General features: G+C 35.1%; 4 protein-coding genes across 5 annotated transcripts; 2 read left to right on the top strand and 2 right to left on the bottom strand.

The window, feature by feature from the left end:
- Positions 1–1,893: 1,893 nt before the first annotated feature.
- CBL10 (calcineurin B-like protein 10) lies at positions 1,894–5,459 on the top strand. Its single transcript, XM_022276570.2, has 9 exons — positions 1,894–2,225; positions 2,350–2,524; positions 2,644–2,726; positions 3,224–3,283; positions 4,239–4,347; positions 4,427–4,479; positions 4,586–4,666; positions 4,742–4,854; positions 4,963–5,459. The coding sequence occupies exons 1-9, from the start codon at positions 2,214–2,216 to the stop codon at positions 5,015–5,017; spliced, it is 741 nt and encodes a 246-aa protein (XP_022132262.1). The 5' UTR covers positions 1,894–2,213; the 3' UTR covers positions 5,018–5,459.
- An 896-nt stretch (positions 5,460–6,355) lies between these two features.
- Positions 6,356–9,204, top strand: LOC111005006 (rhomboid family protein). 2 transcript variants are annotated; one of them, XM_022276346.2, is made up of 6 exons: positions 6,356–6,652; positions 7,231–7,301; positions 7,372–7,421; positions 7,527–8,033; positions 8,136–8,226; positions 8,866–9,204. In XM_022276346.2, the coding sequence occupies exons 1-6, from the start codon at positions 6,511–6,513 to the stop codon at positions 8,950–8,952; spliced, it is 948 nt and encodes a 315-aa protein (XP_022132038.1). In that variant the 5' UTR covers positions 6,356–6,510; the 3' UTR covers positions 8,953–9,204. The 2 variants fall into 2 exon arrangements, with proteins under 2 accessions (XP_022132038.1, XP_022132039.1); XM_022276347.2 differs by having other exon boundaries at positions 6,485–6,652; positions 7,224–7,301.
- Positions 9,205–9,238: 34 nt separating this feature from the next.
- Positions 9,239–15,225, bottom strand: GLDP1 (glycine decarboxylase P-protein 1). Its single transcript, XM_022276345.2, has 15 exons — positions 13,790–15,225; positions 13,439–13,684; positions 13,283–13,360; positions 13,087–13,187; positions 12,804–12,999; positions 12,558–12,683; positions 11,153–11,338; positions 10,969–11,082; positions 10,728–10,880; positions 10,437–10,625; positions 10,247–10,324; positions 10,045–10,170; positions 9,840–9,938; positions 9,639–9,756; positions 9,239–9,546 (listed from the first exon to the last, which is right to left on the bottom strand). The coding sequence occupies exons 1-15, from the start codon at positions 15,032–15,034 to the stop codon at positions 9,452–9,454; spliced, it is 3,150 nt and encodes a 1,049-aa protein (XP_022132037.1). The 5' UTR covers positions 15,035–15,225; the 3' UTR covers positions 9,239–9,451.
- Positions 15,226–21,130: 5,905 nt separating this feature from the next.
- Positions 21,131–23,782, bottom strand: ZIP9 (ZIP metal ion transporter family). Its single transcript, XM_022275630.2, has 4 exons — positions 23,537–23,782; positions 23,397–23,454; positions 22,555–23,264; positions 21,131–21,793 (listed from the first exon to the last, which is right to left on the bottom strand). The coding sequence occupies exons 1-4, from the start codon at positions 23,549–23,551 to the stop codon at positions 21,338–21,340; spliced, it is 1,239 nt and encodes a 412-aa protein (XP_022131322.2). The 5' UTR covers positions 23,552–23,782; the 3' UTR covers positions 21,131–21,337.

The following is a 23,782-nucleotide window of genomic DNA, read 5'->3' as shown; positions in this document are numbered from 1 at the left end:
AAGTCCATAATAGGCCGTTCAACCTTCAAAATTGTATCTATTTGGTCTTTGCATTGTTATAGATCACTGTATCTATCGGTAATTTTGTTGAGCTCATGCCACACTGTAATTTTTAAACAATATAATTAATAGTTAGTTTGAGTATATTGTTGTAATTTTTAAACAATATAATTAATAATTGTATCTATTAATATTTAAAAAAAAGAATTATTACACAGCCAATTAAAAATTCAACAATATATTAAAAGTTTTAAATAACGAAGATTAGCACAACCTAAAAAATATAATGATGTATTATAATTTTTCTAAAGTATAAATATTAAAATGGACATAATTTTGAAAATTAATGGACACCAAGTAATTTGTCAAAAAAGAATTATAATTACAAATTAAAAACAGATGTTGAGAATCGGCCGCTTAAATTAGAGAAAGTCAAAATCCACGGACCCATCTTGTTTTTCTGCCTTCTCTCTTAGTTATTTTACTTATTATTATTATTTTTATGACGCTCTCTTATAAAAATTAGACTTCCACCTAGGGTTTCAAATTTCGAACGACACGTCGAGCGATATGTCGAATACTTCGACATTGATATAGAAGAAGAATGTCGTTTTTCCTTCAATGTCGATGATATGTCGAGAAAATGTCGTTTTTTTTACTTATATCTCTAAATTGATTTTTTTTTAATAATTTGAAAAGATATACTCACTAGTGGTATTGATGGATATTTCGGTTAAATAATTTGAGAATACATGTATAGTTTGTTTGGATAGATAACATAGGAATTGATTTTTTCCCACAAAAAACGTGTTTTTTAACCTTTTGTGACATTTTTCCTTTTGTTTTCAACCATTTTTACTGTTCATTAGCATAAAAAAAATCCAAATTCTAGTAGTGTTTGTTTCCATCTTTTTATCTCGACAAACCTGGTAGTAAATAAATAAATCTTACGAAAAAAATCAAATCTTTTCTAAAACAAATTAAGGGTGTTTTCCTCATTCAATGTTTATTTGAATTAGAAGAAAATATCATGTTTGGTATTAGTTAAATTATATCACCATTATTTGTATATAATAAATTTTATTTCTCAAAATTTATACCTATTTCGTATATCTTGTTTAATTATTGAAATAAAGATTAGATTTGATTATAAATTATTGGTAGAACATAATCAATTATCAATAACTTTAATTTACTAATTCAATCGCAATGACATTTTCATAAGTATATTATTGATATATTTAGATATGATTATCAAAATTGAACAATTATAAGCTATTTAAGCTACCATTAAAGTTCTATTTACTAATTCAAAAATTTTGCATCAATATCCACAATTTCCGTATTTTTCTTGAAATATCCATCGACATCGATATCTCAATCGACACATCCATAAAATTGGGACCATGACAGTTACTGATTTAGAGTGTGTTTAGTTTAACTTTTTGAGCTATAGTTTCTATAATTTAAACTCTCACTTAATTTAGGGAATTCAATTTGAATTTCTTTGTCTGAAATATTTGGTGACTTCTATTAAAGATAAGATTTTGTAACCTTAATTTTTTCAAGAAAAAATACTTATAATTAAGATACGTTATAAAATCCTATTTTTTTCTTATGTTTCATATTAGAACTCGATTATGATTTAAACATTAGAGTGGATGTTGCTAACACTACCCAAGCGTATAATTTTTATATTTGGCAGGTTTTGTGGAATCATTTTAATTTTAATTTAGAAGTCGGATAAATTCAATTCATGAAAGAATATGAGCATTTTCTAAATAAATAATAGGTACGGATATATTCATGCAATGTAGCAAAAAATTTAATTAATTACCATGAAGAATTTAAAATCATTATTTATGTTTCAAATCTGAAGTCAAATCATTTCCTAAACTTATCTTGATTTGATGGTGGTGGCCAATCCGCAGGCTGTTCTAATTTTTCCGGCGGCGGATCAGCAGGCACTGGCAGCAGTTGATAGGCCGGCATCATCGTGGTCTGTCATCACCCAACTTTGGATGATGAGAATAATCGTACGACGGACCCATCTTGTTTTCTACCATTTTTCTCTTCTAACACGTAATTAGAGAGATAAAAGAGAGGGAAATGGCTACAAGGGGGAGATTTCGCTACCATTTCTGTTCTGTTAACAAGAAGGTTGAAGCAGATGATGTTTAGGCTGTCATAAATCGTGTTGCCGATCAAACTTCATGGATTTATCGGTAAATGCTCGATGCCTCCAGTTCTTTCATTGACGCATTTGAAACTAGCGTTTTATTTGTTTATTTTGAAAATTTAAGACGAATGAAGTTGGTTGGGTTCTTCCCCTGGTTTTGTGGTTGACAGAGATCAAGCTTCTTCACGGTGAGCGAACGGATCTGTGCGGCATTTATACCACTCATTGGCGTTGTAGAGGCCTTGATTCTGGCGATGGCTAGGTGCTTCGATTGCCGCCCTGAGAGTGACAAGGGTCGCCGCCACCGCTTCAGCGATCTTTCCCAGCTTGCTAGTGAGACCAGATGTAAGGGTTTCTCTCGATGTTTCTTTTTGAATGTTCATTTATCTAAGAGACTAGACACTGCTGGAATAATCTGACGAACTTCGAAGGGGATTTAATTTTTTTGCTTTGGTGTGATGCAGTTTCTACCAATGAAGTGGAAGCGTTGTATGAGCTTTACAAGAAGTTGAGTAGTTCGATAATTGATGATGGGTTGATTCACAAGGTATTGGTTATGAAGTTTCTGGCTCCCTAGTATGATTTTTTCCTCATATATTCCATGGTTTCTTTTGATTTACTTGGGAAGCCACCTGCACTACGCAGCAATCTTTAAGTTACTCCTCCCCGTTTAAAGTTCTGAAACATTTCATGGACGTGTGCTGGGGATTTGAGTTGTAATTGTAGTTGTAACTGGCAATTGATAGCTCTACTACTACCTAGGACTTGGATTTGGGGTTGAGAGACATCAATAATTTTTGGTATTAAGCTGAATCAAGAGTTTGAACACAAGACTTCGTGATGCCATGAGGCACTATGTCCGTCAATGGAGGCATTATGTCCGTCAATGGGGCTGTCCCTTGGGAATTGGGTCATTGAACCAGAGAGGGAACTTCATGCCAATTAGAACATCAATCGCTTGGGGCTCTTGCTATTTATAGCTTCGTGCTGTTATAGATTTTTATTTTGGTTTGGTTGTAATTTTGAGATTTGATTATCCTGTAGGAGGAGCTTCAGTTGGCACTTCTCAGAAGTCCGTATGGCGAGAACCTCTTTCTGGACCGGGTAAATTCAATAAAATAGATGTATCAAAGCCACTTTTCTTCATAAAATTTATTTGCATAATGGTATGACCACAAGACACATATTTGATGAATACAATACTAAAATTGAAAAACAACTCCTTACTTGCCTTAGTTTGTAGATTCCATGCTATCTAAGCACGAGTAAATATAGAAATATGTCAAGTAGCTGAGATGATATTGATGACTGATGCAAGTCACGGTCATCATCTTCTTACTTATTCTGCTCAAGGTTTTTCAATCTTTATATTTCTATAACTATAACTTTGATCATATAATTTACTTATTTGATTTAGTTTTACATGTGATTTATTGCTGGTACAAAGGTTGCTAACTTGTTGTAGCAGTCCAGGGAAAAGTGGAATCACACAAAATAACATTGAGTCCTATATAAATTTTAGGATATAATCCTAATACTGACATATGAAGTTACAATTTTAGTTGTATTCATATGGCATTAGAGGTATAGGAAAAGACAATTTGAGCTGAAGCTATTTACAGAAGTTGCTGATCAGTTTGAAGGTCACAGCATTTTTTCTCCTGTACTGTCGGAAGAACAACTACCTTAAGATTCTACAGAAAGTATAATGGCCAGCATTAATACATCTCCCGATGTACATTGATCCTAACATTATTTTGAGGAAATTTCCAAATTTCTTTAACTTAATGGTAATCTCAATTAAATCTTTAAATTTCTTATTTGATTATGTTAAACTCTATCTTTACTAGAGTATATTGAAGGTACAAAAGTGGCTATATCTTGGGTTAAAGCTCCTAAACATATTTGCACGATTAAAAGTCTCTCTTTTATATATCAAAAGAGAAAAAAAGGGTTTTTGGGTCAAAAGGATTCTTCATCCACAATTTGATTAACCATGGCACTTCCTGATCTCTAAATTACTGCTCTTTTACTTGACATTTCATTGCTTTGTCCTTAGGTTTTTGATCTTTTTGATGAAAAGAAAAATGGAGTGATTGAATTTGATGAATTTGTCCATGCTCTCAGCGTCTTCCATCCCCATGCACCTATGGAGGAGAAGATTGACGGTAAGTGTAAGAGAGAATTTGTTTGGTTACTACCATCTTGTATGTAGTTTGATCTTTGCCTGTGTATGATTTCTTGTAGCTGCATTTAAGATGTATGACTTGAGGCAAACCGGGTTTATCGAGCGTGAAGAAGTGAGTACAATATAAGTAGTCCGTGCTTATGATTGTTTCTCAAACTGAGGAGTTAGCCAGTTTACTTTTTGAGGTGTGAAATGACTAGGAATTTTGCTGGCTTCAGGTTAAGCAAATGCTTGTTGCAATCTTAATGGAATCTGATACAAGATTATCAGATGAACTTCTCGAAGCAATCCTCGACAAGGTACAGGTCGAAACTTGCCCATTTTTATTCATTTTCTATACTTTCTGAAGCTTCTAATGCTCATAGTACATGCAGACATTTGCCGAGGCTGATGCTGATAAGGATGGAAAAATCAGCAAGGAAGAATGGAAGGCCTTTGTTAGCAAACATCCGTCTCTGTTAAAGAACATGACTCTTCCTTATTTGAAGTAAGCAACACTTCAACCCTCTAAAATTTATCATCCTCCTCAGGTTTATCAACTATTTTCGCGATCTTATAAATCAAGAGTGTTCATTAACGCGGTTCAATCTTTCAGAGATATAACAACAGCATTTCCCAGTTTTGTTTTCAACTCCGAGGTTGAAGATTAGAGATTTCACCACATTGATGTTCAAGCGAGCCACTTTGATTGTAAAATGGAAGTCACTGGACTGTGCTTATGAGAATGTCTTAGTTTGTGGCGGGCTAATATCGAAAGCAGGATCGGTTAGAAGAAGCATCCATTCATCGGTTCGAAGAAAGATCGATGAGGAGGTATTTCTCCAGTGATTCCATCTTATGGATGATCCAGATTAAGTATAGTAGTCATCTTTTCCTGGCTTTGTAGAGTATTCTTGGCGGCAGCAGCATTGTTATTTCTTTTCATGGGAAATGGTTCATTTTCTGGAACAGCAACACTAAGCAGAAGTGATTTGTCTGCATTTGAATGCACTTCTGATTTGACATTGACATCTTTTTACTTTTGACAAATATGTTTATGTTTGGATAAAATGTATTTTAATCATTCAAGATTACTAGTTTCTATTTTGATCATTCAATTTGAAAAACTACTACTTGTTGCTCCCTAAATTGAGTCGACCATTAGTTGACTTAACGGAATGATGACGTGATAATTAATACATGTTTACTATATTTTGTTAATTAGGCAAAAGAGAACGAAGAACGTCATAAGGTTGACTAACAATCAACTTAATTCACGGACCAATTAGAAATCACGATAAAACTTTAGGGACCAATTAAAACTAAATTTATACGACTAGACATGTTATATCTATGGGTGCCCGCCCGGTTGACTTGCGCACACCTTGATCAATCTCCAATCCTAGGACATTTGGTTGCCAAGGAAATTCGTAAGATATTATAGCCTTCATTACATAATTGATTGCATATATTGTTGATCAAAAAGTTAGAGATACGAAGTTCCACCGCCACATATTGCAAAATAAAAAAAAATGGTATGTAAATTAAAGTCTTGAGTGCATAATTTTATTTGTGGAATATATTAGTTTGATTTAATTTTAGGTTACCTTATACAAAATAGCCCAATACTTTACCGTAGATTTTAGTTAAAGTTTCATTTCCATCTTCATTAATGAAGATGGAAATATGAAGTAACAGTAAATTGTAAGAATATATAACTATGTCTAAATTTTAGGATAAAATTGTTCAATACTCCCATGCTATCTACCCTCCATTCGCACTATTAATTTTCTTTTGTAAATAATTCTTCTACATTCTTAGACCTCACATCATTCTTAAATGATAAGAATTCAAACGGGAATCTATACTACTATAAAATATTAGGGGTATTGTTTTTGTTTTTTTTGTGATAATCTAACCTTAATTTTAATACAAACCATGGAGATTTAGATTTGAACTCAAATGGAGCATCTTAAAAGAGAGCTGCTCTAATTGGCGTCCACGTGCACAGTAGATAATTAAGAAGAATTTATTCTCTAATCTCTCTATGGCATCCCATTCCATTACTGCCTCCGCCTTCTCTCTCGGCTCTGGCTCTGGCTCTGGCTCTGGCTCTTCTCTTTGATCTCTTCTTCTGAGCTTTTCAATCGGCGCTCTCGCGGCAATGGCGGATAAACCCAGTCGAGCTCTAGTTATTTTCGGTGATGGGTTGGCTCGTTTCGTCGATCAATCTCACGCCCATCTCCATTCTCTCGCATCGCTAGCTTCCTGTGGGTTTTTGTCACTTCCGAATGCTCCTCCTTCAGGTTCTATCACCGCCTCTCGCTTGCTTATTCTTGCCTTCTTTCGCTCCCTTTTCTATTTAATTGATGGAATTTCTTTTCTGGGTAAGCAAGAGAATCGGTCATCATTCAAAATTAAGCCCCCAAATTACTTCGCCCTTACTTGGCGCGGAATAAAAGTTGTTTTTGATGAATTTGATGCTGGATTTTGATCGTCCTTAGTTAATTTTCTGACCCATTTGGGAGGACAGCAGCGTTTTTTAAGATTGGGGCGATATGTTTCATGGCCCATTGAATTACTCGATGCCATCCTTTTGAAGTTTAATCTGATATAAATATTTGGTTCAATGTCTTCCAAGTTCTCTCATGCTTATGTTGCCATTGCAGTGAATGTGAACTTGTGAAGTAGGGAACACGACGGATATAATATATAGGATAATTTTGTTAAGCAACCTTTTTATTAGCCGCTTCTCTTAGATACAGGTGTTTTTTTTCTTACCAGAATTCTTAGCTCGATTTATTGATCAAAACATAAAACCTGAGTAAATTCAATTGCTTATATCTACCTAGTACTGGGATTTATTGGATGTTTTAGATTGCAGAGTGTGAGGAAAAGCGGATGATTAGAGAGCTTGCGCTTCTATTCGATGCATGTGACTTGTACGTCAATAAGGTATGATATTTTTTCTCTTTGAGCGTCGAGGACTGGATTTTACAATGAAAGATAATATTGGGTTTTTCAGAATGGGGACAGTGGTGAAGGGAATAGTCAGAGGAAGTCCATATCTGAAAGGTAATTGTATCTTTCTGGTACCTGTAAAATTGATGTCATATGTAGGATAAATTTAGTAGCTGGTTTATGAACATATTGGCTTGTGTGTTTATGTTGCTTCTTTAGGTTCATGGCAATGAGAGCTGCAATACTGACGAACAATTCAAGTGCACAACATTTTGGCTCTGAACTTGGTGCATCTTTGTTGCGATTGGATGAGTTGATGCAAACGAACCATCTCGGGTTGCCACCAGTTGACTTTCTGGCCACTGAATTGCTGAAGAAGCTTGGTTTTCAAGATGGGAAGATACAAGATAGCAGTGAGTTCGATTTATTGTTTGTGCATGTAGGAGTTGGTGACAAGGTTAATGATGAGAAAGACAAGACGACTTTGGATGAAATAAAATATGTTGATGCTTTGGTTGGTGATATATTGCAAAAGGCTCAGCCTGGATCTGAAATTGGTTCTCGTCTGCACTTGTCCCTTGTGATGAGCTATGGCAACATCTTTAAGGATGATGACTGCAGCTTGTCTGTTTTGAATACCAAAGATGTGAAAAATTCTGATTTGTCAGTGCTATTTCCTCGTCAAAGTTACACTATGAAGGGGGAGATCCAGCGGAATGATGTGCGGTGAGTAAAAAATTACGGTTTTTTTTTTCCTTTGATTGATGGTTTTTTGAAATTTTACTGGCTGATATCCCTTCCATGATCTGATATTTTGTCATGAACAAGGCATCATTCACCCATGTTAGCTGCTCAGTGGCAATATGGCGTAACCCGCAAAGATAAAGCAGAAACATTTTCTTTCAAGGAGTTTAAAGAGGTAGAGTTTAATATAATCAGACCTGATTGTGCATGCTAAGCAAAGATCCATATTTTTCTTCTTTTGCTCCCATTGTTTTGACAGTGTCGCTCATCCATCTATGGAAGTTTATATCATCTTTGTTGGTCTTTGAAATACTTAAGCGTTTCTGCCTTGGGACTTGGGGCGTGTTAAGAGTTTTTTTTTTCTCTGTGAAGCACTTATTTTATAAACACTTTTGGGAAAAAAAACTAAATGTTTCATCGGAAAGCACATAAAAGGCATGCTAAAAACAAACTAACAATAAGCTTGGTCTTGATGAGTTCTACACCTAACATCACCATAATGTCAATGTTATTATTTTTTATCATCTTAAATGCTGGAACTACATGGAAATTCGATATTCTTAGATCAGAAGTTCAATTTTGAACTTTTAGTTAGTCTAATGGTCCAACTTTTTTTTAACCTTTTATTCTTTTAAAATTGTGTTGCTTGCATGATGTGCTGTTTTTACGCTCGACATAAATGCAAGAATCAAATTCCATATTTTTCTCATTACAAATTGAACTTTTCAAATCTGATTTTCCTCGCCCGTGCTTGATTGGATGGTTTTGTCATATGTTGGTTTGAGGCATTTATAAGTTTACATTTCTGTTTCAGCAAGGTAGCAACCTAGTAATACCAGCAGATAGATTTATACATGAGGTAGCATTTAAGCTTTGGAAGGCCCCCAAGTATGGAGCTTGAGATGGGCATGGGCAACACTTCAAGACCATTTCGAAATAAGTCCCTCAAAAGCACAAGCTTTGAAAGAGGGAACACATTGCCAAAAGCTCTTTATGGATTCCAAATACTTTTGCTTATATTTTGATTCTTGGGAAAGGAAAATGCACGTCCTGTAATTTGTCGTAGATAATGGCTTCTGTTTATAACAACTGCATTGTAGTGAAAACTCCAGTTTCAATTTGGAAATGTACTGCAAATGAGTTTGCCTTTTAAGATGAGAGATTCATTTGTTAAAGCAAAGAGGACAGGAAAAAAGAAGGGTGCAAGGGTGACAATTACTACAATAAGTTGTGGTTGCAATCAGCAACAATGTTGTATTGCAGCAACTTGTAATTTTTAACATATCAGGAAAGTGAAAATGACAAATATGAATATTGGCAACGTATGTACACAGGATCAGGAGTAGAGAGAAGATATAATATCATTGAGAGTCTTGCAGGAAGAAGTGTTGAGCAGGAAACTAAGCAGTGGCTGCTGCTGCTTCTTCGACAACCTGATTCGCTGGCTGTAGGGTGCATATCAGGTTGCGATCACCATACACATTGTCAACACGTCCTGAAACGACCACAAAGATTCCATTATCAGTAAGAGGAGGGGAGTAAATGTCGACGAAAACTAGGCAGTGACAATTGAATAAGTTTGTGTACCTGTGGTTGGCCAGAACTTGGAAGCCCTGAGCCAGGAAGCTGGAAAAGCTGCATATTCCCTAGAGTACGGCTTTGTCCATGCATCTCCCATTAGCAGAGATGGTGGATGAGGAGCACACTGCATTTAATGAAGGCAAATATGATCCTTGTTTGGGTCTGTCTATTAGATGAAAAATTGTTGAACTATGGTGAAGACCTCACCTTTAGGACATTGTTGTTGATATCAGCTTTTCCTTTCTCGATCTGGGCGATTTCTTCTCTGATCGAAATAAGAGCATCACAGAATCTATCCAACTCGGCCTGCAAAATATGTTCAATAGCCGGGAGTGAGACGTAAAGTGAGGTGGAAAGGAAAATAGAAAAAGTAACGGAATCGGGTGAGAGGATATGTGAAAAGGAAGGCTACCTTGCTTTCACTTTCTGTGGGTTCGATCATGAGTGTGCCTGGTACTGGCCATGACATGGTGGGTGCATGGAAACCGTAGTCCATTAGACGTTTAGCAACATCTTCAGGCTCTATTCCAGCAGTTTGCTATCACAATTGCACAACAAAAATGGGCCAACAGTTTGGAATAAACTTCGACAAAGACTCTGAAGTAAAAAGTTACCTTGAAGCCTCTCAAGTCGATGATGAATTCATGGGCAACCGTTCCATTGACACCACGGAAAAGAACAGGGTAATAGTTCTGCAGTTTCCAAAGCAAATAAAAAGGCTCATGAGAATTGAAAGTCAGCAGAAATTTTAGCATCTATTCTAAACCATGTACAAGGCACCAAACTCTCAAAAGAATCAAGAACCTCTAAACGTTTGGCCATGTAGTTTGCATTCAGAATAGCGATCTTAGACGCATCGGTCAGACCCTTGGACCCCATCATGGCTATGTAAGTGTAAGATATTGGGAGAATAAGGGCAGAGCCCCATGGGGCAGCAGCTATAGTTCCAAGAGGCTGTGCGTTGTCAGGAGCAGGTATGCCTCCAGTAGGAATCTTCAGAATACAGAGTGTAAAATACCAAATCAACGGTCAAGTAACAATATCTACTGTACAGGAAATAAGATGGCAATGAAATGAAAGAGTGAGATATGTTACCACAGGATGTGAAGGCAAAAATGGAGCCAAGTGCTTCTTGACACCAATAGGACCCATGCCAGGGCCACCTCCTCCATGGGGAATGCAAAATGTTTTGTGGAGATTGAGATGGCAAACATCAGCTCCAATCCAACCTGGGCTTGTTAAACCCACCTGAACACAACCAAAATCTACTGTCAATGAAGAAATATTTGATTGCAAGTGAAGGAAACAGAATATGTGAGAGACAAGGAAGAGATGCCTGGGCATTCATGTTGGCACCATCCATGTAGACTTGGCCACCATTGTCGTGAATGATCTTGCAGATCTCGTCGATCCCTTCTTCGTAAACTCCATGCGTCGAAGGATACGTAACCTATCAAACCAAACCAATTGCTCAACTTTTACTTTACACATTTACCTCTAGTTTACACTTACTCACTCACCATCAGAGCTGAGAGGTTCTCCTTGTTGGCTTCTGCAGCCTTCTTCAGCTCTGCAATGTTTATGTTCCCCTTTGAATCTGTCCCCACTGACACGATCTTCATTCCGCACATTGCTGCACTTGCTGGGTTCGTCCCGTGGGCCGATAGCGGAATGATACACACATTCCGGTGGTGGTCTCCTCTTGCCTGCAAATGTTTGAGTTATTACATACATAGTTTGCCAATGAACTTCTTTTCTTTTGTTTTTCTGAGAAATGCTACAAATAAATTGAACTTGAAGCAAGGAGAATTTCTGAGAGGGATGTAGAATTTCTCAGCTCGTGACAATATTATTTTTTCTTGAGTACAACATGTGGGGTGAAAATTTGAACTCGCAACTTCTGGGATGAAAATATATACCAATTACTATTGCGCTATGTTCGCTTTCATCATTCGTGACAATTTCTTTACAAAATATACCCAAATCACTATTTGGTTTTTTATTTTAGATTTTTGGAAAATATGCTCGTTTGATAAGCTTTTTTTTTCTGTTTTTGAAAATTTGAAAAATGTTTTTGAAATTATAAATAGTTTTTTATTATTACAAAATTTATATTTTTTGAAATTTCATATTTTTTCTTCTCAACACTCTTCCTCACTTTAACATATTTTCTCTCCCGTCTCCAACATACCTCTCTCTAAAATCTCTCTCATTTTCTCTCCCATTTCTAACTTTTCTCTAACTTATGTTTTCTCTTTCATAAATCTCTTTAAACTTCTCTCTATATTATTTTCTATAAATGTTATTTCTCTTTTTCTAACTTGTATTTTTCTAATTTTTTCTCACTCTTCCCTCCCCATAACTTATTTTTCTCTCTAGTGTAAATATAATGATAGAACTATAGAATCGTACTTATAAAATTTTGTATATATATATATAATAATAATAAGATCGTAATTGGATAGTTATAAAATAGTCGACAAAAAGTTGATTATTAAACAAGATCTTATTCATTTTCTCTTTGACAAGAAAACAGAAAATTAAAAATTGAGCAAATAATAATAAATATATCACACTAGATATTTTAAATGAAAAATAGTATTCATGCCATTTACTAATTTAATTAGTTTCCAAAAAATTAAATTTAAAAAGGAAACAAATTTGGATCAGGGTTGGGCGGTGCCTTACGAGTTAGGACTGCACAACAATTTATTATTATTATTATTATTATTATTATTATTATTATTATTTTGCAAAGGAAGAAAAAAGACGCCCGTTGTCATAAAAAAAAAAATTTATAACTAAAAAAAAGTGATTGCTACTTACAACCAAAAAATTGATACCTATTTATTCTATTTTCTCTTTCGATCTCCGTATGCATCCATCTTTTTCGGTCATCAATTTTTTTTATCTAAAAAAAGTTACCTTATGGTAAGCACGAATGACCATGAGGCCAGCATACTCTCCAGCGGCACCAGCATTTGGTTGCAACGAGAATGAATCAAACCCAGTTATCGAGCATAACAGGTCACCCAAATCACTGAACATCTCCTGCACATTTGCAATTGCAAACAACAATAACCACATCAATTCGACTTCTCAGATTAGTGTCGAATCATCCGATAGCATAAGATGTTTCCTTTGTCCCTCCTAAACAAGGTAACTAACTACCTGATAGCCCTGAGACTGTTCAATGGGGGCAAAAGGGTGAAGGTCGGTGAAACCGGGCCACGTCACGGGCATCATTTCCGCCGTGGCATTCAGCTTCATCGTGCACGACCCGAGCGGGATCATACTGTGGCATAGCGAAAGGTCCTTTGACTGCAACTTATGGATGTACCTCAGCAGTTCATGCTCTGTGTGGTACCTGATGCAGCAGCATATAAGACACATGTGAACTTCCTGTTTTAGTGATGATTTGATGTTTGTTATTAGGATTACGGAGGATGCGTACGAGTTAAAGATCGGGTGGCTAAGGTACGGGCTCTCCCGTACTAGCCCTGAAGGGATAGCGTTCTCGACCTCGGGCGCAAGAGATGCAGCGGTAAATGGAACCTGTACAAGAACAACAACAACATAGATATACTCGCACATGAAAATGAGATCATGGAAAGAAGACTGTTATGGCAAATTTAGATACAAATACTCACTGCCTTTCCACCAGAAAAAACTGAAAACAGGTTATCAACATCCTCCAAAGTTGTCGTTTCATCGAAAGCAACAGTGATCTGAAAGACAATCCATTAGTCGTTAGTCACACGACATGAGATGAATTTTATTAAACGATCGATGCAACAGATAGTTACCGTGTTTTTGTTGATGATTCGCAGATTAATCCCACTCTTGTTAGCAGCATCTGCAATTGCATTTGCATCAGCAACCTTAACCTTCACAGTGTCAAAGAAGGGAAGAGCTTGAACTTCTGCTGCGCCCAATTTCTTCAGTCCGACAGCAAATGCACCAGCAAGACCATGAACTCTCTCTGCAATGGCTTTGAGGCCTTTTGGTCCGTGATATACGGCGTACATCGCAGCCATGTTCGCCAGTAACGCCTGCACAAACGAACATACGTTTGAAGCAAAAGCCAACTCACAATAACATACATAATAACTAATCCATGCTTCACAAAATGAACACAAGAATTGTAATCTCAATACCTGAGCAGTACAAATGTTGCTGGTAGCCTTGTCCCTCCTGATATGCTGCTCCCTCGTCTGCATCGCCATACGAAGCGCAGGCTTGCCCGACGAATCGACACTGACACCAATAATTCTCCCTGGCATCATCCTCTTATATTCTTGAGAGGTGGCCAAAAAAGCAGCATGAGGACCTCCATACCCCATTGGAACACCAAACCTTTGTGCAGAACCAACAACGATATCGGCCCCCAATTCACCTGGTGACTTCAACAGCGTCAACGCCAGAAGATCGGAAGCCATCACAACCTTAACCCCATTAGCATGAGCATTCTTAACGAACTCCCCATAGTCCAACACCTCCCCCTCAGTGCCAGGATACTGAACAAGAACACCACAAACATCGCCCGACTTGTAATCGATATCCTTAAGATCAGCAGTCACCACTTTAAGATCGAACCCCGCCGCTCGAGTGACACAAATATCAATCGTTTGCGGGTGGCAGTTATTTGAAATTATAAACGTTTTCTTCTTCCCCTTGAGGATGTTGTTACACATTGCCATGGCCTCAGCAGCCGCAGTCCCTTCATCAAGCAATGAGGCATTGGACATGGGGAGACCAGTGAGATCTGTGATTAAGGTTTGATAATTAAGCAGAGATTCAAGACGACCCTGAGAAATCTCAGCCTGATACGGCGTATACTGAGTATACCAAGCAGGATTCTCCATTATGTTCCTCAAAATAACAGGCGGAACAAAAGTATTATAATACCCCATCCCTATATAAGACTTGAAAATCTTGTTCTTAGAAGCCAAATTCTGCATATGTTCAATCATTTGGCTCTCCGTTAAACCCTCATCGAACTTGGAGAATTTCATGGATTGGAGCCTAATCGATTTGGGGACAGTGGCATCGACAAGGGAATCGAGGGAATCAAACCCACAAGACTCCGCCATTTTACTCTGTTCTTCAGGGGTTGCAGAGTTATGGCGACGAGGGAACGTATCGCTGGGTTTCAATGCCTCAACGGAAATCGAACGGCTCTGGGACCCGATTCCGATTCCATTTCGGGGGAGAAATGAATCTGAAATCCCCCCTCTGGATTTGGCGAAGGAATAAGGAGACAGCGAAGAGACGTACCTGGAAGGCGTGAAGGAAACAGGGGAGGAATTCAACAATGGCTGATCGATTTGACGGTGGCGTCTCGACGCTGAAACCAGATGCCTCAGCGTCGCCCGGTTGGCCAACCGCCGCGCCCGGTCCATGGTTTCCGCCGAAAGAGAGAAAAGAAATGGGGTTGTTGGGAACCAAAAAAAGCTTCGGCCTTTTTATCGAAGCTTTTTGGCTATGTCATTCCATGGAAGACTGAAGAGAAGGAGATAATATAGCCAACTTCACTCCTTTCCACAAACTAAGAAAAATTCAGTATTAATACAAAATTGCGTCCTTTTGTTGCAATGCAAGCAAGAGGGAGCTATCTTCATTTCTTCTTCGCCTCTTTTTTTTCCCTTATTTTTAATATCATAATTGAATTTTTTTAGTCATAGATCTAAATCATATCATCGATAATAAATACTTTATTTATTGAACTATATAGATATTTTTAGTTTCAATTTAGTCTCTTATATTTATTACATTTAAAATTTATCGAGCGAAAAATTTTAGAGAAAAAAGTAGGGACCCCCGAGAATTCTCGAGATTATCGATAGAAATAAGAGGACGAGATTTGGTGTAGGTGGTGGGTGGTGCGTGACGGCGCACCTAGGTTTGAAAAGGACAAGCTTTATTTATTTCTTTTTAATTAATTAATTGATATATTTTATTTTATTTTTTTATTTCTATGAGAGGAAAGCACAGCCAACCAAACCAAGAGAGGATCTTGGTGAGGAATGAATGGAAGAAAATGAATACCCAGAAGGGATTATGTTTCAATGGACATAAAGTTTCTTTCTCAATTTGGATAAAAGATCAGAGAAGATAAAATGGTGAGAAATTTTCATCAAAAAATAAAAATCAGAGGAAATTTGTTGGCAGAATCTCCTTCTCAATTGGGTCATCTTCAAATCCCATCTCATGGAAATAAAAAAAAAAAAAAAAAAAGGGTTGTGTGTGCAAATCCATGGGGGAGCTGACTCAGATGTTTTTGGTTGTTGTATGTCTATGCCTAATCGTGTCTTGTTGAGAAGTGGGAACCATTTAAGCATAATTATGCTTTATTTTAGATGGGAATATTTTAATGCATTTAAGCATAATTATGCTTTATTTTAGATGAGAATATTTTAGTACAATAGAGAGATCGAACTTATAGCGTCTTGATTTAGAGATATATGTCAATTACTGCTGAGCTATGATCGCTTTAGCGGGAATATTTTAATATTTCTCTACAATTCAATCAACATTGATATGTGAATAGTTTGCTAAAGTTAACATAGTTCAGCGTTATTGAAAATATATATATATATATATATGAGAATATTTTAGTGGTTAAAATAGGGTCGTAGATTCAAATCCTACGATTTTCTTACTTCGATGTTCTTAACTTTAGTTGGTTCAAGTATGAGTTATCATTGACTAATCCATGCCCTTTGTTTAAACTAAAAAAGAAAAGTAATTTTTTTATGTTAATTTTAAGTATAACTTAATTTGTGTTAAGACATTAATCATCTCTTCTAAAGGTCATGAATTTGAATAGAAAAAAACCCTTTTTTTCGATTGAGCCATTGTATTATTAAGAAACACATGTTATGTAATTTCATCTGAATGCTTAATCTTACTTTATATTGGTTTTTTTAATTAGTTCAACAATATGTGGAGGCAGAGATTCGAACATTCAACATTTTAGTTTAATGATACATATCTTAACTATTTGAATTATGTTTAGTTCGATTTATATTTTCTATGTGTTGCATATCTTTTTTTTTATATTACATATTTTACCATGCCCTTTGGTTAGTCTTAAAATGTCTTTTGTTTTTTCTCTTTGTTCTATAAAATAATTTAAGTGTCATGGACTCATTGGAAAAAAAAATAGTGTCATGGACTTGAATATACCATTCAATTTTTTTGTCAATAAGTCAACCTGAATACAGTTTAACTAGTTAAGACATATATCATCGGTCAAAAGGTGGAATGATCGAATCTCCACCCCTACAAGTGCGTTGAACTTAAAAAAAAAAGATATATTTAAAATTAATAATAATTTCATTGTCAAGATGACATGAAAAATTGAAGGGTTTATTTATTGAAGGGGAGAAGATAATAACTTTGAATGGTGTGAGATGAAGTAGAATTCATGGGTGGGATTGAAGCTAGGAGAGTGTGGGGACTTGCTTATCTTTTCCTCTCTTCAAGTTATGGTTTTTTTCTTTTTCCTAATAATTTAATAAATAGTGGGAGAATGTGTTTGAAAGTGGTAGCCATTTTTTTGAAATAGTATTTGTATTGGGTCCAATCCAATATGAGATGGGATATTCACTTTTAGCCACTATTTCCAACCCTTATCTTTCCATGATATATATAAATATATATATCCTATAGGGTAAATTAATAGTTAAATTCTAAGTTTAGTAGATAAACTTTCTAAGTTTTTTTTTTCTTTCTTAGTAAATGAAGTTTCAAGTTTGCATCAAATCAAGTTTGAACTTTGGAAAATGTATAACTAGTCTCTCAGCTTAATCTAATAAGTCTCTAAGTTTTTAATTTTGTGTTTAATCGATCATTGAACTTTCAATTTATGCTTTATATTTCTTGATATATTCAATTTGCAACATTTATCTATGTGTTTGGGGTGATTTAACTGACAATCTGATGAAACTGAAAGTCTGGGGTGAAAATCGATACAAATCACTAAGTTTAGGGGCAAAAATTGATTTTTTTTTCCTATTATAAAACATATATATGGGATTAACTTAATAGGATTCCTAAAAAATGACAATAGAGATATATTTTTTTTTTTTGAAATTTTTAAGTGTTGGTGGAATTACTTTAATATTCGATTTTGTGCATTAATCAAATTTAATTTTATGCAAAATAGGATTTTCATTAAATTAGTAAGCTTTGGAAGTTTTTTTGATCAAATCTAATGGGTGAATTAGCGAGAAATCGAAAAGATTATACAAATTACAATGCCATGAAATTAAAAGTTTGTATTCAAAATTACATTTATGCCATGAGATATCTCAACTTTGAAAATGAACCCTTTTTAAAAAAATAAAAATCTAATATTACTTCCAAAATTTACTAAAATTTCAATTTTCAGGTATGTTTTCAAATTAGAAAACAACTAGACAAAGACGAAGTGCACAAACAAATTCAAATTATTGAAGATTCATAAGAGATACATTTATTTTTTTATTCCATTAAAATAATTTAAAGAATCTCGAACACTAAAAAACATATTGCAAATGAATTAAATATTTAGAGATTCCAGGCATGTTAGGTAGCTCAGATTTTCAATTATTTCATCACACACACACTATACTATTTATATATTAAATTCAAAGTAAAAGTTGAAATAATTTTTTTAAAAAAAATTAAAAAGAGAACCAATCATGAGCTACTAAAATAGCATCAGTCGGACCTCACGTGCCCTTTTTGACATAAGGAACAAAAAGAATTTCTTACCAACTACCAAATTTTACATATTTATAACAAACTTTATAATATACTAGTAAAAAACAACCAGAAAAGTTTCATAGTTTTATTTTAGAGTTTAAAAGTATAAAAATTAATTAAACAATAAAAAAGTTTAATACAATTTGACTCTTTTTTCTCTCCACGTTTTTATCTCACCAACGTGTTATTCACCACTCATAAAATTGACGTTGTCGTAGATTCCATCACCCAAATTTAGTGACTAAAAAAATTGAGAAACAGTGTTACTTACAAATTTTCATGAGTGAAATACACCAAAAAAGAATAAATAATTTAACACATATTCCTAAATTTTCACCATTTTTTTTTCCTAAAAATAACAATTTCTAGAAAAAATAAAACTGTGTTGATTTCTTATTTGAGTCATTTGAGTCATTGAAAAGAAAGTAAGTATGTCATTTTTAGGTTTTTCTTAAATAAATTATTTGTTATATGTAATAGTAACAATTATTCACGTTGCATTATAATTAAAAGAAAAACTAAAAATTGAAGCTTAAAATATGAAAAAAAAAAATACAAGACATGAAGAAACCAAACAAATGAAAAAAGAAAAACTACAAAAAGAAAAACTCTTAAGTTTTGGCTGACAAAACATTAGAGAAATAATAAAAAAATAACAATTATTTATATAATGGTAGGAGAAAACTTATTAATTATAATTACAAATAAGTCATAACTTTTTTTATTTATTTTTTTTCGAAACATCAACTTTTTTATAATTAATTTATAGAAATAAAACTTTACCCATTTTAATTCTTTATGTTTTGTGATATTTTATTATTAATTATATTAAAACAACTATAATCTTTTCAATTAATATTATTAGAAACAAAGAGACAAAACTTGACCAATCCTATCTTAATTTTTGGTATTATCTTAACTCTTTGTTTTTACTCAATAATTAATCGTTCTTTTGATGATTCAATAATTAATGAAAAAAATAATTTGAGAAAAAAAATAATTGACAAAATAATATAGTGGTGTATATTAGTTGAAAGAACTGGAATGAGAGAAACACATCTATAGAGACAATAGATTAGAGAGAAATTTGTATTTAGAGATCAATTGTCCTAGTGATAGTGAAAACTTTTAAATAGAAGGATAAAATTGACGTAAATTAAGTTCAACTTTAACAACATGAAGAAAAACTTCTCATTTGAAGTATAACTTCAAGTTTAACAACACGTAACTTTAACAAAATAAAGTTACATAACACAAAATTGACACAAAAACAACTTCATGAAATAAATAATGAAATTGTTACAAATGTAAAATAAATTTCAAATTCTTAATATACAAATTTAATTTCTGGATGTTAAATTTGTATACTCAACGGTTTTCTCAATATCTTCAAGTTTTACTTTCTTTCACTATTAAAAATCCAACATATCTTAGTCATTGAATTATGTTCAGGTTGACTTTATGGCTCAACTTTCAAATGGATACAGTATCGGTCTAGAGAACTCGAGTCCTAAAACTTTGTAATGTATATGATATTTAGTCACAGTTTAACTTCAGTTAACAAGCCCACCTCTGGTTTAGCGGTGATCGCCTGACCCAACCCCCGACAACTGCGTTCAAGATTTTTATCTCTTTTATTATTATTTTTAGCATTTTACTGATTTTTAAAGAAGGAAAAAGATGATTTAGTTTGGAAGAAAAGAAACTGATGTCATTGGCAAAATTGAAAAAAAAATGTAATTATTGATTTTAAAATATAGAATTTTCTTCCTTTCTATCAATTCAATTATTTTTATCTATATATTTTTTTATTTGAATTTTACAGAATCTAAAAAATTGGCAATTTGAGAATTAATTATTTAAGATGCATTTTTTTTCTTCTGTATCGTGCACTGGATTCATAATATAAAAATCTCGTAGGATGTATTAAATTTATTATTCATTTCGAATTTGAATAAATTTCTTAGAATTGCGTACTGAGTAAATTATTTAAAATAAAAATTTATAGAGCTGCCACTGAATGCCACACATTTGCACACTTTTTTCTTTAGTGGTTGTTATAAAAAGCTATAAAAGCTCATCAAATAAAATCTGGCATCAAAGTAAAAAAAGTGAATAATTTTTAATTAAACGAAGAGAGAGAGAATCCCAATGGGCCTGGTAATGGGCCTCACTTGTCGGTCCAGTCTCTTCTCTCTCTTAGTTGGTGACATTTATTAATTTCTATATGTTTGTTTCTTATTATTATTATTTTTTTAATCATTTCAATGGAAAGTGTCGGTATGGTAAGTAGTCCATTTCAAGAGCTACATATAATTCTCATTTCCTTATGTGAATCTGAATTAAAATCAATTGAAATAAAAATAAATATTTATTGTGGTTCATACTGCTAACCGTTTCTAATTAACCCTATTTTAGCCCCCTTATACAACTTATGAACTTGCCTTATTAGTTATTTTCTGGTCAATTTTTGACCAATTGAGTTTGACCAATTGAGTTATAAGCATATCGACTTCGACTCTTTATCAAAAAAAAAAAAAAATGTTGACTTTGACTTATTAAATTAAAGTTGATTCGAATCTAATTAGTACACTAATTTATTAAAAACAATAGTTTTAGACTCATAAAATACACCACATGTGTATAAAAATTATTGTTCCAAACTACATTAAAATTAAAATTCAACCAAACATTCAAAAACAATTTTATAAACAAGTTTAGTTTAACTTTTCTTAAAAGAGAAGCCAAAATCAGAATCATTGTCTTTCTTTTGCAACAAAAAACTAAGAATTGATTTAATTGTACATAATCTACCTGATGGATGGGTTGGGTATTTTCACACCCTTCTTAAAACACCAATAATTTGCTAACATCGTCTACCTTTTCCCTTAAATTCTAATCTAACACAATTTCCTCCCAAAAGAAAAGAACGAAGTCCATAGTATAGCTAAACATCAAGCCCAAAGCGCGAGCGAAGACATCAATCCCGCGCCAAGAAAGAGAGTACAATACGAAACAACTTGGAGCCTAAAATTGCAGCTCATCCTCTTGCTGAGAAAGTCGGCCGCTATCAAATCAACCAGAGCCATGTACACCAGAATTCCCGCCGATAGAGAGTCCAAAATGCCCTCGGCAACCAGCGCCCCGGTGCTGTTGGGGTTGTAGGAGGAGGCAATGGCAGCACCGATGGCGATCCCGACGGGCGTGGTGACGGCGAAGAAGGCAGCCATGAGAGAGGTGGAGAGGGTGCTGAACTGAGCCTGAGAGATGCAGCCACCAAGGGCAAAGCCCTCAAAGAATTGATGGAATGATAGGGCTGCTATTAATGGTCTTATGGTGCATGGGCTGTGGGACACTCCCAGAGATAGCCCAATTATCACTGAATGTGACACTATTCCCAGCTCCAAAATCTGCTTCCCCAAGGAAAAAAATAAACCAATATTTAAATAAATATTTGGGAGTTTATTTTTCAAATATCTTGTCCTTTTATATTGCAATACATTTTAACTTTATTGTCATTATTCTGCTTTTGTTGTTTTCCTCTTGCATGTTATGTTTGATTGCTCTCAAACTTTGTTTTTTTTTTTTCAAAAAAAATATAGTACAGTGAATTATATATAAACTATTATTACTTTTTGAAATTTGCCTGAAATTTCAACAATTAATGAAATGAGTAGACACGTATTCCTTAAAAATAAAATATTAAACCAAAAAAAAAGATACTAACTCTAAAAAAAAAGTAAAGAATTTGACAAAAATTTAACTTTTAAAGGTAGATTGAAATTCTTTCCTGTTTCTCCCATAAAAAACTTGAAATTCAACTATTAACATATAATGCTTTCGTTTGTTAAAATTGTGTTTAATTCATCGTAATTTTCTCCTTCTCAAAGAAAAGATTTGAACTACTAGCTAAATTTCAAAAATAAAAAATAAAATTTTAGAAACTACGTCTTAATTTTGAAAACATTTAATTTTTCGCTCGTTGACTTTAGTGAACATCTTATTGCATTTCTCATAAGGAAAAAAAAAAAGAGAAAAAAGAAAAATAATAGAAAGAGTATGTCTATAAGTTAAGCAACATTGACATTTCGAGGTGAGAAGAGAATAAGGGGAACGTAAACGAAACGACACAAAATAAGTTAAAAAAAGAAAATATGAAGAAATTAATTACCTGGGAAACAACGACATGTCGTACGCCACTTTCGTCATCGTCGCCGTCGAGACCATGGGAGTGGCCGTGGCCGTGGGCCTGATGGTGGTGAGTCACGTGCCCATCACATGCGTCCTTCCCCTGCGGATGACTGTGTCGGTGGTGCGCCGCGTGGGCATGGATTCCGACGATGTGCATCCCACCGCCTTCCTCTTCGCCGAACACCTTCCCGTTCGAATCTCCGGCCGGGAGAATCCCCGTTTCCAACCCGGAATCGGCGGATCCGACCCGATTCGGTTCCTCGTTCGATCGGATCAGCCCCTGTTTCCGCTCGTAGTACTGAGTTCCGACGAAGTCGACGAGCAGCGTCACCAGCGAAGCCATCATCGCGAAGAATCCCGAGAAGGGGAATTTGGACCAGGGAAATTCCGGCAAGCACGGATCGGAGAGAGCCTTGGATCCGTCGGGGAGCATGTGGACGAACGCGGTGGCGAGAATGACGCCGGCGGCGAACGCCTTGGCCGCGACGAATAGATTCCCATCCGTTTTCAGTAACCGCCGCTGCTTTCCGAATAACGGGATCGCTATTCCAATCACCCCCGACGCGAGAATCGAGGCGATGGCGATGAGCTTGAAATTGAGCGCCGCAGATTCGTCTCGACAGAGCTCCAACTCGGAAACGCCGCAGGACGAGTTCCCCATTGATTCGGATATGGTCCGCAGAAGGGACTCTGTTTGATCGCAAATCGAAAAACCAAAGAAACATTCATTCACTCGTTCATTCATTAACCAAATAATCAGTAAAACCTAGAAATCAAAGCAAGACAAATACACCAATTAAGAAATAGGTAAAAGGAAGTTACGGGAGAGAAGACGCGTTTGATCACGGAGACGCTGAAGACAGAGCATCTGGAAGAAATCCTGAAAAAGAAAAAACCCCATGAGGGAAACAAAATGGAAATCCCGAGAAAGAAAACGAAAACGAAGAAAGAAGAAGAGATACCTGAAAGAAGAACATGAGAGCGGAATCGCCTGAAAGGGAATCTCAGGCGATGCGGCGGTGGAGGATGCGGGGAAGGGCGTTTATAGAGAGGTAAAGGAAGAAAGAGAGAGAGGGGAAGAGGAAGAGGAAGAATGAAGAATGGGGGAACGGGAATTAGAGAAGAGAAGAGTGTCGACATAATTGGGGAAAATGGAGGGCACACGCAGAGGAATGAACAACACTTATGACTTTTTGCTTAACAATGAG

This window comes from Momordica charantia (assembly GCF_013281855.1).
Source record: "Momordica charantia cultivar OHB3-1 chromosome 8 unlocalized genomic scaffold, Mcharantia_2.0 BLBB01000008.1, whole genome shotgun sequence".
Taxonomy (NCBI): Eukaryota; Viridiplantae; Streptophyta; class Magnoliopsida; order Cucurbitales; family Cucurbitaceae; genus Momordica; species Momordica charantia.
Note: the sequence above shows the minus strand (reverse complement) of the source record. Positions and strands in the feature narration are given on the sequence as shown.